Genomic DNA, 18,699 nt, shown 5'->3' on the forward strand with positions numbered 1-18,699 from the left:
TCTAGATATCCCTGCCCTAATGCCAAAGTAACTGCCAACTGAATATGTGTCACTGTTTGATGTCTGGACCGTTGAGTAAAAAGGGCCACAGCTCCGTGTTGAGGGTTTCTGCCCCGTTACTTCTCCGCTGTTTTCTTCTCCCTCTTTTCTTTTTCTTTTCTTCGCTGGGGACTCATCAGCCACTAACCATTCATCCAAATTACTGTGCTCTCCAAATATATTAAAATGAATATTAAAATCCTCCATGTTGCTCTCAGACGGTAGACAACGGAAAACTAAAGACAAGCAAACAGTGTATACAGTTAAATCGACCGGACTTCTTTCTGCAGATGTGAGCATCCTTATCAACGGTCAATAAGTCCTTGACAGCGGTCTGTACTACTGGATTAACAACGTGTCACGTGTTCTGAATTAACCAATCAGAATCAAGTGTTCAACTAAGCCATGTAATAAAGAAGAGAAAACATCTGATCCTTTTACAACAAACACTAAATGCCATTTGTAATCCATTATTTCCCAAGCCCGGAATTAAATTAATTCCAAATATGTCAGCAAAGTACATTTTAGTCCGCATTCACACTTTGGAAATGTCAAGTATGTCTGCATGGAGGCAGCTGGAGGCTGAAGGACAACTTGGTGAATGGACAAAAGGTAAAAATATAAAAAATGTGCTTTAATGACCCATGACACAAAATAGTGTCATTACCAGGAATCAGTTGCCCAGGTGCTGACATTTCTAACAAAACATCCTTAATATTTACATTCAGGGTCTCAAATCTGATTTACCAGATGAGGACAGCTATTCTTTTCCCCACTGCTCACCCTTCTGGTTTTTATGTGTTGCCACTTTCCGGCTGTGGCTCAGGAGGTAGAGTGGTCATCTACTAATCAGAAGGTCGGGCGTTCTATCCCCTAAGTCTCGTTGGGCAACATTCTGAACCCAGAAATGCTCCTAATGGCCGCCATCAGTGTTCAAATGTGTCTGAAAGTGTTGATCGCTCCTGATGGTAGCCCCTGCAACCATGTGTGTGAATGGGTGACGGTTGGCTGATCATTGTTGATTGTTAGGTAAGAAACACACTATATCAATGCAGTCTATTTACTATCTATGACCTGGTTTCTGTTAAATATGCCCAGGTATTTGGATCAACGGCCCTATACTTTATTTTACACACACTAAAACAATTTATCTTGAATCAGCTTCACTTAAAACTAAACTGCAGTGCACCAATGGCCCAATATTTACAGTTCATTGATTGTTCTCCCCTCTGTTTAAGTGGCTGCTGTTTGCTATTATTTCTTCTCTTTACCAAGGATATTCACAGTTCAAAACATTGAATAAAAACTGACATGCTCTTTCACGAAGAATAGATTAAGGTTGCTAATATCATCATGAATTCTACATCACTTGCAACTGTGATTGTCTGTGCAACGCTATCAGCCTTCACCATTTCTCAAGGTCAGATACACAAAAAGATATAGCCATAATGATATTACAGCAAAACACGGCCATACATATTGAAAAATATCATTTTGCCTTTGCATCAAGAACACAGTAGGCAGAGCGATGTCAAAATCAAGATTTTCAGAGTGCGAGCTGAAAAGGCATTTATCAGAAACTTAAGACAAGGAATTAAACGTGACAGAGAGAAACCATATTCGTGATTTCATATCCTATTCTAGTGTTCCGGTGCTCATCAACTCTCTGAAGATGCAAATTATTACACTGTTACAGCATGTGACTATTAGGCTTTTCTTTGTGAACTGGGCTGTTTTTGCAATGAGGCTCATTTGCATGGAAAGGGCCAATTTTTGCACCAAAATATGCATATGACCTCATTTGTAAATATGTGCAAATAGCACAGGAGCATGGGGACGCCATTTGCCTGGCAGCGCAGGTACGGTTACATTTCCCTTTTTGGGTGCATTTTGATAATTACATGGATTTATTTTTGTCTGGTCCAGGTTCTTTTGTTGAGCGTTTCAGCCATGCTTGAATAAATAAATAAAGGACACTATTGTAAAATAACACCTTCTACAAGCACAGGCAAAGGAAAGGAAGGTGACAAGCTTAAGAGGGCAATGTTTATTGGAATTAGAAACAGCAGAACTGAAAAGTAGCTGAGTTTTAGTTGCATTAAAGTTATTCAGACACCCATATGAACCACAGCAGTTGGACATGATTGAAAGTGTATCATGTACAGGAAGGCCCAAATGTATACTACACTGAATAATACATTGTGAACATCTACTGCAAGCAGCACCTGGTTCTTACATGTCAGGTTTATGTAGGTTGTCTTCAAGGCTAAGAGTGCAATGTGATAAAAACCGTGAGATTTCTTTAAAGATAATTTCATTTCAAAGACATGGCAGAGGAGTTCAGCTGTGTTTCTCTTGATAGTGATTTAAATAGAAAAAGATCACATTGAAAGAGAATAACATCAAAGTCGCTAGATCATTTAGAGCAGAGGTGCCCAGTACGTCGACCGCGGTCGACCGGTCGACCATGGGGGCAATGCTGGTAGATCGCGAGTCATTAAAAAAAAAAAAAAATCCAGCTCCGTTAAAATAGACAAAACAGCTTTTGATTCCTCCTCCCTTGGCCTCCCTGCCACTTAATTCAGGAGTTTACTTGATTGACAGAAAAAGCGACCTATTGCTTTCCAGTCTGTTAACCCAGAATGCAAAGCGATACAAAATCAGTCAAGTGCCGGGAGAGACAAACAACAAAATGAGTGCGGGAACGAGCAAAAAGCTAAAGACATACCACTTCCACACAGAATGGGAGGGAGAATCTTTTTTTGTGATGTCACATTCAAAGGTTATTTGCCTTATTTGTAAAGCAAGCGTCGCTCTGCCAAAGAAAGGTAACGTGGAGAGGCATTATCGGAGTGTTCACAAGGCATATGACAGCGACTTCCCTCCGAGTAGCGAGTTGAGAAAGAGAAAGGTCATGTATTATTGCTACACAAACATTATCTCTTAGTCTTAGTGTCGCCAACTCGTTTCTAACATGCAAAAAGACAAACAAATGCGTCTATGGTCGGTGTATTTTCTATCTTTCCAATCCAGAAGAGATCTCTCTCTCCCCCGTCTGTTTGCAAGGGGGCGGGGCAGTTTACACACACGCAGCGGCTACATGCATGCAACACACGGAGGAGATGGTGGAGAGAAGCGCTCCAAGGTGTGGTTACATGTTACCCGTCTTGAGGTGGACAATGCTCGTCACCAAAAGTGTTTAGCATGTAAGGGCGGTAACACGAGCAATTTGTCTAAACATTTAGCAAAAGTGCACCACATTCAGACGGAGGAATGCACCGGGTTCGACTGTCTTTCTCGTAGCTCTGTAGCCCCATCCCTCACGTTTCCACGTCAGGTGTTATGTATGCTAGCAGCAACACACGGAGTTAACTACATTATACAAACATGGGTTAATGATTAGACTTAGTAACTGAGTTATTTATTTTGTTAAAGTTTCAGCTATTCTGTTTACAGTTCTGTCATCACATTATTTAATACGATTTGTTAAAACATTGTTGTTTCTTTTGATGTGAAATATTATTTATTTAATTCAAGTAAAAAGCAATGTTAATTTTGTTCACAATTTGTTCAGTTAATTTAATAATATATGTATTTTTGAATCAAGTATTCATCTTTATTGTCTTCATTGTTAGTTTCCACATGCCTAAAACAACCTCAAACTAAATCTAAAAGTTGATGGCTAAATAAGAGCGTTTGAGAAATTGTGCAAGGCACACAGCAGTAGTCCGAATAGTCGATTAATCGTTTCATTAATCTATAGATTAATCGATAATGAAATTAGTCGTTTGTTGCAGCCCTATTGTAGTTATCCCATGTAAAAACGTGTTATTCAGCAACCCTTGCAATTTGGGATTTTATTTTTGGTTGGTAGACCTCGGTTAGCTGGTCATTTCAAAAGTAGCTCACCAGCCAAAAAAGCGTGGGCACCCCTGATTTAGAGGTTTTCAATTGGTGGTGCAAAACATTCTAATAATCCCCTCGTTTGTTCTGCCAAGGATCTTTTTTATAATGTGTACAGAACAACAATTTCATATTTCGTTTTCCAAGGGAGGACACAAATGCACCTCCTTCAAGAGAGCAGTCCTTTACAATCCAACAGATGAATGGCAGATTTATTGAGAGTTGAACATTGTTAGAGACTGGGAGGTGATGCATTACGGAATAAATCTCACTGAATGTTCCTTTCAGTGCAGATGGTGGATCGTACAAGGGTAAAGTGGCACTGAGGATTGTTTGCTATACACCATTCAAACTGAATTGTATATAACCTGTGTGTGTGTGTGTGTGTGTGTGTGTGTGTGTGTGTGTGTGTGTGTGTGTGTGTGTGTGTGTGTGTGTGTGTGTGTGTGTGTGTGAAGACAAATACATAAAGTGTAAAGTGCTACCGGAAACAAGCCCCTTTGTGTATTCATATACTCTTTTCAAGGACATGAATTGAAATGTTATGTGTGAATAAATAAAGATGTCTAATAGATTGATCCTTCTGAAACGTGTCGTAAACAGTAAAAAGCCTAATGCCTGTTTTTTGTGAGATAGCTATTTATTTTGGCTAGCTATTTTCCCTGTAATCATTCATAATGCTAAGCTAGGATAAGCTAACCATCTTGTGGCATTAGTTATTTATAGTACAAACATAAACAATGTATTAATCCCCTAATCTAACACTCAGAAAGAAAGTTAATTGGTGTATTTCCCAAAAGGCTGATTTAAGAAAAAGATCACATCATAAAAAACTGCTAGTTGAAACAATGCCAAGACAAAATGTTCTTTGTTACAGCTAAATCCACACAATGGGCACACACTCACATGCTGAATGAGTCCTTAAACCCTGGATTGAGTTCAAATGGTAGCACTTCTGTGGTGTGATTGTATGTGTCTTCAAAACAGAGGTTGCTAACAAGTGGCTAAAGGAGACTAGGCTATTAAATGTCATCATACTGTGCATTAGCCGCATATACAGCCCAGTCTCACAGCATTTCGTGTTATATAGTCACGAAATTAATGTAATCTATTGATTCGTGTTCGCCAACACGATTTTCGCATTTCTTTCGTGTCACACAGAACGATTTTAAAAGCAATGTATTTCTACTGGTAGCATGTTTCGTGTGCGCCACGTCTTTTTGTCCGGTCGGGTCTTGGAATACCAGAAGCTGTGTGGTTCTTAAAAACATATTCTTACTCAATATCTTACCCTAAGCTTAACCCTATCCCTTTTATTTTAAATTGCATAATGTTTGAGTTTTGTTGCTGTCCGCGAGGAAAATAAATGGCTCAGAGCCTCAGAATACTGAAATCTGTATTTTTTGTCATATTTTTTTCCTCCTAATTTGTTATTATTTGGTGCAGGCACGAAACATGTAGTTACCAATAGAAATACATTGCTTCTAAAATCGTTCTGTGTCAGAATACTGAAATCTTTATTTTTTTGTATCTGTTTTTCCTTCTAATTTGTTATCATTTACATTGCTTTTAAAATTGTGCTGTGCAACACGAAAAAAAGGGGAAAATCGTGTTGGTGAACACGAAATTCCGTGAGACTGTGTTGGCATATAGCTTAGCCGTGGTGATGGCCTACCAGTTGAATGTAGTTCACTTATGGCCCGACGCTAAGCCCCTAGCGATTGAATTTGCGCTTCAAATATGTGGGGATTATCCTGCTGAACAAAATGTGTCAGCAAGAACCTGTGTTTGTAAAAGAGCTTATTTTCTGCAATATTCAAAAATCCCATTCCTTTTGTCAAGGAACCCCATGCAATGCTAACTTCTGGGTCGGCCTACACAAATACGTCATCACTGCACCACCTTATGTCGAGAACTCTGTAATAATCAATTTACCAAACATCTAGCTTTGGCGTATTTTAGGTTGTTGAGCAGGTCATAGTGTACAATGTTTATTACGTTAAAATGAGGGACTTATAAACCCAAGTGTCAGCAGATACAGTCAAGAATTTGCAATTAGGATACATAAAACTGAATGATAATAAAGACAGAGAGAGGTCGCACATACTGTATAGAGGGATGCAGACGTAAAGTGAGAGAGAGACATAACGAGCTCAGAGCCTGTTAGACAGCTGTGCCTCAGGCAGTAAAAGACAATGCAAGAGTTTATTAAACAGACTTTAAAAGCCTTTCTTCAAAAGAGGTAGGCGTGATAGATAGTGGCAGGGAAAGTGTATGTGTGTGTGAGTGCACCATTGTCTGTGTGCATTTACTTTTGTTAACATCTCTTCCAAATAGAGGGTGAAGGAGACGTTAACTGTACGCATAAACTTAGTAATGAAGTGACGAGAACAGAAGCAGCAGAAATGTGTCCTCAGGTGTTGCTCAGTTTCTCCATGGTAACACCTTAGCAACACTACACTGAGTTAAGACTTAATGGTTGATTAGGCTTACCACGACAAAGGTATCAATTAAACCAATGCCATTCACATGAAGGTGATAATGATAAAGACACTCCCCAATGATTAGCTGTTGTGCTAAGCTAGTGGCCCCATGTCAGGGAATTACAAGAACACAGCCTAGACATAAAATAGCAATGCTGTCCACATATATTTAACCATTAAATGAAGTCAAAGCTGGCAAAACAGGGAAGTCAGTCTATGTATACTGTAATTTGTAAAAGATGCTTACAATGGACAGTTTATGTAACTAAACTGGAACCTTTTTATTTTCGTATTACTGACTCTTGGCATGCACATGGTTTAGCCCATTTGGAACTAATTCACTTGCCCTTGCAATGGTTTGGTTTACCTGAAGCAAAGTACTGCATGTTTCTTGCTGCTGAGTTGTTTTTTGTTATGGTTTATTGCACTTATTGTAAGTTACTATGGATAAAATAATCAGCTAAATGAAACATACGAAAATAAGTGGATCCAAATGGTAATAAACCGGATATATCCTTTACTGTAACTACATGAAACCATTTTACCCCAATTTGCGATGTTTTCCCTTTAATTTGTGTTGCAATGGCAATCAACCTTTCAAATACTTTGACTCCCCTTGCGTAAGTATCATGCATGTGACCCAGCAAAGCATTGACATGTCTAAACTGCACAGATGTCACTGCACCATGGAGCGCATTATAGGATATCCAACAGTTATGCAGATGTTGCCTTTGGAGATTTCCTTGACCAGTATGAATGACTTTTCCGGACACTAAAATACACAAAATTATCTCCACTAACAAACCAGGGTTGATTTATGCTGTTAGAAATGGAGTCAGTAATACATCAAGAATATGTGGTTGATTTGCTCGCAGGTACATGGGGAAAAACTATTTCCGTGTGGTTACATTTGTTTGAACTCAACTCTTTTCCATTTTTCTACCTGCAGGCTGCATGAGAGATGTACGCCTCAACGGCCGCTACATGCCCCTGGACAGCCAGCCGCGTGATGGGGTTTCCCAGGTCAGCGTGCAGGGCGTCTCCCTTGGGTGCTCTTCTGACTCCTGCAAAAGGAACCAATGTAGCCCCCCCTTCACCTGTGTTGACTTGTGGAGAGTGCACGAATGCAGGTACATACTCACACCTCACTGAACATTGTTCCACATACACACTCATCATGTTGGCACAAAAAACATGTGTTTAAACCAACTCACTCTTCCTCAGAAGCCATTTTTCACCTTTTGACATTGCCATTATTTTTGGGTTTAGCCACATACATGTGCATTGAACCAACCGGGCCCCGACCTGAAGAGTTGGAAGACTTTTTTTGTTCTAAAACCGGTGAAAGGTCAAATTCTAGGACAACAATTTCCCGGCATGAGAAGTGTTTGACCATGTGTGCATGACCCTGGGTTCACAGCGGACACAGAAGTGCTGCGCCTTGTCCAGCAGGAGCCTGACTGTTCACACCAGAATCATTTGGACGAAACAAACAAGAAGGCTTCTTGGAGTAACCGTGTAATAATCACATCAGAAACAACAGTGGTAATAGGAAGTTTCTAATGAATACAGTGAATAGATTTAGATATTCGAACATGTGGTCGGGGGAAATTAGATACTTAATCTTCAGGAGAACAACACAGAGATGCAAGGAAAGTAAATGATTGGAAAGAATAAGACGTGTATTTTCATATCTATCAGAATCACGTAATTCATCTCATATATTATGTTTTATTTATGTGGCTTAAGAAACATTATTAGAAGTTAGAACATGTTTTCAAAATGTAAAAAGTGTACTAAAATAACTTGTAAAAACGATGTTTGAACATAATGGAACCTAATCTTTTTATCGAAAAGACCAAAACACTCAATCACACAAAAAAACGTCAGCTGCGTGAAAGTCATGTGTTTCGCCGTGTGAACTTTCCCCTGCAGAACAAACACTTACCTTAATTGTGCTATCATAACTAAAACCCTAAAGTTTATGTTGAATTTTGTCAAAACAAATCAATAACAAAAAATGTGCAATGAAAACTGGGGATGTGGAGTTTGGAAAGCTGTGGGTATTTACCAAATCTAACAAACTATGATGTTGAGGTGCATTATGCTAAGGGCTCGGATGTTTTAGATATGCAAGTCTCTCAACTTCACATCAGTACAATAGTTGTACTGCAGTTGGGATCATGTTAGAAATTGTGTTTTTTTTCACTTCAACATCTCTTGATTTCATGTTTCTAGGTCTGAAATCCAAAAACAAAAATCCCTGTATTTGTCAGGGCTCTTGGTGTTACCACGCTTCAACTGTCTCTTGCTGTTTGGATTAATGTTTAACACCACAGGCTGAAATAAACAAAAATGTGATGTGACTGCCCGACAATCTCAAGCAACGAACCGGTTTGAAGGTCACACACTATGTTTCATTTTGTTTACTTCTGAAATGGGTATCTGTTATTTGAAAAACAAATGAGCAAGTAAACTCATTTAGGCTCCAAGTCATGGGCAGGGGTGTCATGTGAACTCAGATCAGCCCTGTGCACCCCCCACACCCCCCTCAGCCTGCCTGACAGGGCAGAAATATTGTGGAGCTGCTTCAAAGGGCGTCCTACAGCTTCATATGACATCACACATTCATTTGAACTGGCCTCTGCACACAGCTGTTGGCGAAACAGTCTGCCGGATTTTGGGAGCAGAATTGTCAAAAATAATCTTCAAATGCACTGAATCATTTTTATGCATCACTTAAACATATTAATGTAGAGCATTTGAAAGCAAAAACCTCCAGGTCTTAAGAATAAAGTCAATATAGAAGTGCCTCAAACCTGCATTCTCTATGATGAATGAATGAATGATGATTCCACGTGTTTTAAAAGGAAGCCTAGTTGTATAAAAGTCTATGAGAAAATTACTTTAATTCCAAGTTAATTAATTACCTCAGTAAACATATTCCTAATGATTGTTGTTGTCTCCATCCAAGTTTCAGGGAAGCAGAATTCTCAAAATAATTTAGAAATTCACTAAATAATTAGTTTGTAATGCTAAGAAATGTACATGTAGAACTTCCTAACTTAAATGAGCTTTCTCTCTAATGGAGTTGCTCTACCTGTTGCAAGATGGATTCCGATTGCATAGAAGTCTATGAGAAATAAGACACTATACTTTTCACTTGAATAAGGGTTAGGATTAGATTCTTCGTTTTGATTGTATTTCCTCAATGCTAGTTTCAATACTCCAAAACAGCATAATGCTCATTTTTCAAAATTATGGTCCGGCTTAGATTAAAATAAAAGGTAAAGCATGCTTAGATTTAGGGCATGGCTACCTTGTGAGTGACATATCAGAAAGAGGGTGTTGTCTAGTTTGGTTGTTGTCATCTTTGAACATTTTCCCAGGTTGTTTTTGGTTTGTGAAAGACAATTGTAGCCTTTATTGTTGCGTAAAAATGTGTCTTTAAGTATTCAATTATATTTAGCTTATTCTCGGTTCACTGCAACAAGATGGCCTTAGCAAAAATGGCTTCAAAATGACCAATGGGGGACATCACAGTGACTACGTCCACTTCTTCTATACAGTCTACGATATACAGCAGTGAAGTTTAGTTGTTAGAGGCTGCAATTATTTACATGTTGCTCCACCTTTTTGGTGGGAGGATGAAAAACAAACCAAGAATTGCAGTTTGAAGGCTTACCAAACAAAATGACAGTTTGTACTCTTTGAGGGAGGATGGCACAACAACAAAAAATGTCCTCTCTGCCTGTGTGAGCAGAGATATGATTGACCAACTGGGTGGCTCTCTGGCTGACACGACACCACACTGCAGCAAAAGTTGAGCCATGATCTTTTTTGCTTCTCTGCCACTGCACTATGACTGAGGTGTGGCAGTTATTGTCTGTCTGAACATGGCCTCAGGGAGAGTTTTGAACCTTAAAAACGGCCACGTCTCCCTTTAAAAGGCAATGAATAAAGCAGTGATCCCCATCTGCTCAGTCACCAAGCTAAATACCTCAAATGTTGGAGGTGAAAAACGTTTTTCCCCAGCACTCTGACCCTGATGGGATTCACACTTATGCTTGATCAACGTTTAGCGTGCAACGCTGTAAGACTTTCTGTGCAGGAGGTTCTTTTTTTGTCAGCAAAAAATAGGAAATGTCGTGCAGACTCCCGCGGCACACACTGAATCAAACACCAAGTGCTCTCAGCCACTCACAGTAATCTCAGCAATTTTGTCCTGCTACTGGAAGTATCAGCCTCCATTCAGTGTGTGAACCAGGGCTTTTAATCTTTCCTTATCTTTTTTCTTCCTCTGATCAACTCGCAAGCATCATATCTCCACCGAGCCATGCTGTGTTTCCTTTTTTACAAAGGCTCTCATTCTCGCACTTTGCCCCTCCATTTCTTGGTTTCTATGGCTCTCATCTTGCTCGCTCCTGCTCAATATTTCAGGCCATGTAGCATCGCAACCACACACAGATCTGTGTATATAATGGACACACATACACACTCACAGTCTCCCTTTCCATCCCCACTCTGCTTGCTTGTTCGCCTTGTTCTCGTCCCTACTTGACCTGAACCCTGGAAGATGATTAGAGAGTAGTGAGTGTTAGCAGGGAGTCCTCCAAGCCCTAGTGTCTGATACCTGATTACTCACATGGGCCACCATTCAAATATTCCAATAATAACAGACTGTAGTGTGGATAATCGTTCTCCACGGTGCTCAGATAAACAAAAACACTGATTTGTAAATGTAACATTTGATCTAAATAAAAAAGGATATGTCAAAATAGCATATTGTTAGCTAGCTAGCTGGATTACAAGTTCAGTTTGGACACATCTAGCTTGTAGGAAGCAAGAGGCTATATCAGAGCTTATAGTAACAGTACTGGTCACTCTTTGTGGAAAAGGGGTTTATCAAACATATGTTATTGTCACTGCTGTTTGTGATTGTGTTTTTTAATTATGAAGGCTACTTCTTCTCGATGTTAATTTACATATTCTCCACTTTTTCCCGGGAACCTTTTTATAGGTTAAAAATAAGTTAGCTAGAGACAAAAATAAAATGAAAAGATAGCAAACGCAGTCAGGGGTTACATTAAATTACCTTGCATTTAGCTGACGCTTTTATCCAAAGTGACTTACAATAAGTGCATTCGACCAGGAAGATACAACCTTGAAGAAAACAGAATCATATAAGTACATCAGGTTTCATAGAGCCAAACATTTCAAGTGCTACTCAACTGGCTTTAGATAAGCCAGTCCTTTATTAGTATATAAGTGCTTTGTTAGTAATTCAATCGCTCGAAGTGGAGTCTAAAGAGATGAGTTTTCAGTCTGCGCCGCTGAGCCTACCTTTCCAGAAGCAGCATTTTTAGGGCAAAAAGTAGTTATGACTCGTAAATGGAGGGACCTTAGCTGATCTGCAGCATAATCAGCAGCTCTTTTGCAAATTCTGGTATGCAACAGAAAACATGATGTATAAGAGCAAAAAAGGTGAGCTAGAAGTATCTCTAATCTAATCTGATTCTAAGTATTTAGGAAAAGACCAAGGTGATCACCCTTCAGAAACGCCCACACTACACCTCTTGCTAATGGCTGTGAGTGAGCATGCATGCTCATCTAGGTTATGATAAGACATGCATAGCACTGATTTAGTCATGGCTGATGATAGGAAATGATAAGAGACATCAGAGAAAATAGAAGAATAGAAGAAGTTGACTGACAGGCATTTAACACATACACAGACTCTTACCAGGCATAAGAAAAGCATGAACACTAAGCATTCGTCATGACACAGTTAATTATCTTTAAGTAATTTAGAAAGGGGAAAAGTGGTCTTAAACACGATACGCACGTTGGTAGTCTAAGTCCACTTTGTTCAACTGGAAAAGCAGTAAAACCCTCAAATACATAATTTAGCTGACAGAAAGTAAAGAGGACCTTCGTAACAGTGTGTTCTATTCTTTTGGCACTGGTTAACGTCTCCTAACACTCACATGTTGTACAAGATGGAGATTAAAGAGTTGAGGGTGTTGACCTTGGTGATCTTCACCACGATCATTTATGTTTATGTTCGTCGAATTGACATGAAATCACTGACACATATGAATATACTGTATTCAATTTCATTACAACGTTATTAACGTGCCTAAACTCAGTAATTCGCCAAAAATATGTATATTTTAAATGGAGCTTCGTCGGTCGATCAGGATCCCAAAGCGTGGCGGAGGGATCCTGATCTGCATGACGGGTACTATTTTCCCCATAAGGAACAAGTCGCTGCAAATTATCCCGCTTATTACATGGCCACATTCTCAACAAAGTAACGACATGACTCCAAATATTAATTGAAATGTTTTATGGATTTAGAAAATGTTTTTATTGCTTTAAAAAACAGTTGTATGTATTGATTTAAATTGACATGCATCGGCTAAGAAAAATAGTCCGTTGTTACCGTTTTTTTAACAGTCTGAATGAAACGGCAGCTCTCAGCTGTGTATTTACACAACTAATGGCCCATCAACCACAGCTCTCTCCCCCCCTCCCCCGCTGATCTTTCTTCTCCAGCAGCTAAATTAACTGTAGGTTACTCTGAGTGACCATAGACTGTATGTGACAAGCTTACAGTTAGTGACGTAACAACACCATAAAAGCTGGTGGGTTGAAAGCAATACGGGAGGTAAAAATAACTACAATAATTGTGATTTATTTATTGTGGCTTTTATGTTTTTAGGTATAAAATGTTATGTAATTCAGGCTTATAGTTCACCCTTCTCTAAAAGCCTTCAACAATGACAATATTCATTGTAATTTAATAAATCCTTCCAACACACATTGTAAAAAATAGCCTACTGTAAGTTAAAAAATCATTTCAATATGTACATCTTCTGATGTAACAACAATAACAATATAAATAGTAACATAGCTGAACATGGTATTGCACATTTAGCTTTGAGTGTTACTGACCTGAGATGTTTTTATTACATGAATTAAGGTGACTGAGGCTTTTTAACATACAGGGATGCAAACTCATCAGGTATGAAAAAGGTGACAAGGATCCGAGCCCCCGGCTCCCCCACCCCACGGAATGACAGAGGATTTTAGCAGTCAGAACAACTAAAGCAGCAGTATTAATAATAACAGAAACGCCAAAGAGTCACATCTAATAGAAATATATAAAAGCATTTATTTTAAATTGTGTAGCAGTCAGTTTATAGTTTTGGCAGCACTGTTGAGCATTTTGAAAATGTATTTTCATTCCTCTGTGCAAGGCTTAAGTCTTTCTATCTTTATAGCCACATGGTGTAAAGTAACTAAGTTCATAAACTCAACAAGTACTATACTTGGGCACAATTTTGAGATACTTGTACTTTATTTAAGTATTTCAATGTTTTGCTACTTTGTTCTTCTACTCCACTACAGTTCAGAGGTACATGCTGTAGTTTTCCTCCACTCCATGTATGTAATACCTTTAGTTACTTCACAGATGTGGATGAATGATTTGAAATATAATCAAGTGTTAAATCAGACTTTAGTTCCACCTGGAGTAAATCCACAAGCTACCCTGCCTGCAGTATACAAAGTCATTCAAACTAGCTGCACCTTTACCAGGTTTGAGAACACTTTCATGATCAATCATTATAAAACATATCATATATATTATTCTGAAATGGACCAATATGCACGATGACTACTTTTACTGTCGCTACTTTCACTATATTTTGATGATAATACTTTTCTACTTTTACTTGAGGAACATTTTGAATGCAGGACTTTTACTGTAACAGAGTATTCCTACACTCTGGGACTATTACTTTTACTCAAGTACAAGATCTGAGTACTTCTACTTTTACTTTAACGAACGCACCCGTAGGTAATGTAGCTGCTGAAGCTAGACCATCATCTCGGAGCAGCGGAGCCTTATTAAACATCCATGAGCAGAGCCGACAGGCAGGAAGACTCGAGCACACAGCTCGTACTTCATTATAATATATAAAAAAAGAACACCATGAGTGTCATGATGGCACATAACAGCTCACGGCCGCAGATTACTCCGGGTCCCAGACCCCTCCATACCCCAAAAATATTTGTATTGCAGATCTACATGAATCACACAAACGACTTATTTTGGATTCAAAACGGCGAATTTCGCCGAAAGGTGACAAGTTTGCATCACTGAACATGAACAGAGCACAACTGAAACATAACATCTGAGATGTAACAACATAATACACTTTTTGGGGATGCTTGGGATGTGAGGAGTGAGGGACACGGCTTAGAACAGGCGTGTCGCCTGGCAGGACAGGAGAGTGTGTGCACCAGTCTGCCTTGATCTATGAATTCATGTCCGTGACACTCACTGCTGCCCACAGCTGTTTTATAGAAGGAAATTCCTTCACTTCATGAAAGTGTTTTAACCACACACACCTCTACACACACATGACGGGTGTTATTTTCCCCATAAGGAACAAGTCGCTGCAAATTATCCCGCTTATTACACGGCCACATTCTCAACAAAGTAACGACATGACTCCCAATATTAATTTAAATGCTTTTATGGATTTAGAAAATGTTTTTATTGATTTAAAAAATAGTTGTATGTATTGATTTAAAAAATAGTTGTATGTATTGATTTAAATTGACATGCATCCGCTAAGAAAAATAGTCCGTTGTTACCGTTTTTTAAACAGTCTGAATGAAACGGCAGCTCTCAGCTGTGTATTTACACAACTAATGGCCCATCAACCACAGCTCTCTCCCCCCTCCCCCCTTGATCTTTCTTCTCCAGCAGCTAAATTAACTGTAGGTAACTCTGAGTGACAAGTTTACAGTTAGACACAACACTGTCATTGCAAGTGACCCTCAGTTAGTTGACTTTTATGTTCAACTGCTAAATTCGTTACTGATAAAAAAGGGCTCTACTGTACCTAATTACCTTAACACTAGAACCGCCAGAGGTTTTTGTATAGGCCTACCTAAACCCGTCAAATCCCGCTATTAGAATGCAATTTTTAACAACATAGGGTGCTACATAACACACTTTCAGGAAAAGTCACAGACTGGGAGACTTTAATATTTTATTGAAAAAAAGTTACATTGCACACACACAACACACATCACACAAATTGACCCGATTGGCGGTTCTAGTGTTAAATAAACTCACTAATTAATGAAACCAGTTCAATACGCATTATTCTTATTCTTATCATTCTTTATGAGCGCAGAAATAGTCTTAAAATCAGATCTGTTTTTTAAATGAAATCTGACGGCAGGCAGTTAGCTCTGATCACCTATGATAAATGCGCCGCACCTAATCGCTGGCCATTCAGCCACAGACACTGTTCGAAATGGGGGGGAGCCGGGGGAGCTTGGCTCCTCCGAAGAGGGAGGGAGCTCCCCTGAAGGCTGACTTTGAGATAAATAGGGGGAGCCCAAAACAATCGTGCACATTTGTGTCACACAGATTAGAAATGTTGAGTTTCTGTAAATAACAGTTCTTGAAATAAATAATAGTTATTGTTCATTACAGTTTCTGAATATTTGTTTTATATTTGTGAATATGTCTGGGTGTTGCCATCTGTACGTGGCGGCACTGCATTCTTACTTACGTTGCTATGGTTATGGCGGTGATGCCGGCGCGGTATTTGAAATGTTCATATTGATATTTTTTTAACTCTAGCTTTGTAATAAAAAATATGGCAAAACGAAAACAGCCAAGCGTCACAGCTTTTGGATTCACAAGCAAAGAAGCGAAGGAGTCTAAAAATGACAACGTGAATGGAAAACAACTTTTAGTTGGCCGGCTGTAAGCGGCGTTAGGGTCGAGCTTGACAGCTCCACACCGAGGGAGAGGCCTGCCGATGCGGAGCCTGAAGAGGCTTCAACAACGGCCACATCCGCCGGCATAGTGACAACGTCTGTATTAGTAGAAGAGTGTTTTTATAGCAATTGATCGCATCCGCGCTGCTGCGCCAGTCAACAGAGCGTGCGTGTGACATATTTAGTAGCAGGATGTGCTCTGAAAACATCTTATCTTATCTTAATAATATCTTCATATTAATAATAATAATAAATCATACAGTATGTGTCCGAAAGGGAGCAGGAGGAAGCAAACACAAAAATATACAACAAATATACTACATATTAAAGCAAACGATTGTAAAGGTAAAAGTATGAGCATAACAAATAAAGAAGTGGAATGTAAACATTCACATTATAATTATGATTATTTAATATATAAAGACTATATATTATTGAATTACAAGATTAGATATACTTTAGTTGATCTAAAATATTGATGTGTTCAAATGCTCTTCAAAACACAACTGAAAGTCCATGAAACTTGTCTTTCTGTATTTGTGAATGAAGCGCCATCTCCTGGTTAAAACCTGAAATTGAAAATCTGGCAACGCCCTCTTGGAAAATAGTGGGAGGGCTTAACATTCCTCTATACTGGTCTTTGGCAGGTCGTAGGCAGGAAGCTGTAAACTGGAGTCTGAAATGAAGTGCTACATCTGTATGTTACCATGCCAAGGGGTCTACAACAAAAAGCAATGGGATTTTTCCATTACATTTAAAATACGACGCAAACATACGTTTTTGAAACAAACACGTTTTGTTGAGCAGAATAATTTCCACAGATTAACACAAATGGTATGATTTTTTAAGCTTCAATGAAACTGTCAGAGTTCAAAATGCTAACCCTAAAGTAAGGCTACAAATACACTACATCACAATCACATGAGTTCACGTGGCTAATGTTTGGTGTGATGATGTTTAGTACTCTTATTTGTGAGCAACCACTGTTTTTATGACACATATAAGAGTCAGACATAGAAAAGGAGTGTTTAGTGGCATAACTCTTCAGCTTTTGTTAACCACAGACCCTATTTGAGGTATCTCACCAAAAACACGTTAAAAAAACTATGACTTTGAGACAAGGATACAGGAAATGGTCAAATGCTAACTCACTTTCCGTTTTTCTGACTCATTCTTTCACCACTGTATCTTAATGAAATCATACTTAACAAAATACAAGTCAGGTTAGTGGTGCATTTGCCTGAGGAAGGCACATGTAAGACAATCCAACTATACAGTTAATTCCAGAAAAATGCTTTTGTGAAAAACGTGTTTCCTCCACTGCACGTTGAAGACCATTAATTGATTTGAAATGTATTTTGCCTGAATGTGTGGCTTAAGTATTAGCATCAGAGAAAGCTTATTGTAGAGTCCCTGCCCAATACTAAGAAAGTGACAAACAAAGGATAAAACTAGCTACTAACCGTAGAATACAGCAGATTACCGAATCTGATATTCTTGTCTATATCTATATAAATCAGTATTACTCAGTCTATGGGTTTAATAATCATCCATATTCATTTGGACGGCACTAAAAAATAGCCTAGTGAGTAGTAAGGGATTTCATGATCAGCAACCTAAGCTTTTACAGTAAGGACAAAGCCATATTACACTGCAGACATTCTGCTCACAATATATTCAAATGTCATATCCAATACCTCCCAAATGTCGTCAGTAAACATAAATCTTTATTCATATGAACATCAGTGATAGTAGACAGTTGGCAGTTAATACAGTAAATGAACCCTTTTGTTTCTCATCGGAATCAATGTGTTAGTAATGAGATAGAATACAGTTGCCGTTTATGGTAAAGTTGAGTCAATATTTATACGCATAAGCACATTTCCAGAGGTGAGACTCATCTGTGATGTTATCAAATGTACAGCCTTGAGCCACTCCATATACACATTGAAAGGGATCCTGAATGAATGGGCTCATAACATGTTTATTTAAGCTGTTACACCCAAATGAGCTTTTAATTATAGTGGCGCTTTCTGAAGTGAGGCAGAAAATGTGCCCCTGTCTGCATAAAAGCATGCTTGTTACCGCCAGCGCACAGTCAGCACTTTCCTCTCCCACAGCTCATGCTGCATTGAGGTGTATATCTGCGGAGTCATTGATTCAAGGAGAGTGTTTCCAATGTGGGAAATAGTAATAAATATTTCATTCGACTTCGTTTTTTACTGTATATTCACATTTTATCTTCTAATGCTGAAGTGTTTTTTTCCATCCACCAGTTTCCTTCATGTTTATTGAATGCGTCTGTAAATGCTTTTGAACGACACATTCCCTGAGGCGACTATTACTTATTTATCAAATCTGTAGTAAAGCACACAAAGTGATATTAATCTACATGATGACATTCAAATTGAAATGTATTTATGATGAGTAGTGCAATGGGTTTAAAAAATGCAAATTCCTCTCA

At 38.7% G+C, this 18,699-nt stretch overlaps 1 protein-coding gene across 1 annotated transcript in view; it reads left to right on the top strand.

Moving 5' to 3' along the window:
- Nucleotides 1-18,699, top strand: part of LOC307030058 (neural-cadherin-like) — a 597,902-nt gene that overhangs the window by 539,652 nt on the left and 39,551 nt on the right. The window contains 1 exon segment of the mRNA XM_079666281.1: nt 7,375-7,555. Coding sequence (XP_079522407.1) covers nt 7,375-7,555 — 181 coding nt within the window.

Source organism: Notothenia rossii (genome assembly GCF_949606895.1).
Source record: "Notothenia rossii genome assembly, chromosome: 2".
In the NCBI taxonomy this organism is placed as follows: Eukaryota; Metazoa; Chordata; class Actinopteri; order Perciformes; family Nototheniidae; genus Notothenia; species Notothenia rossii.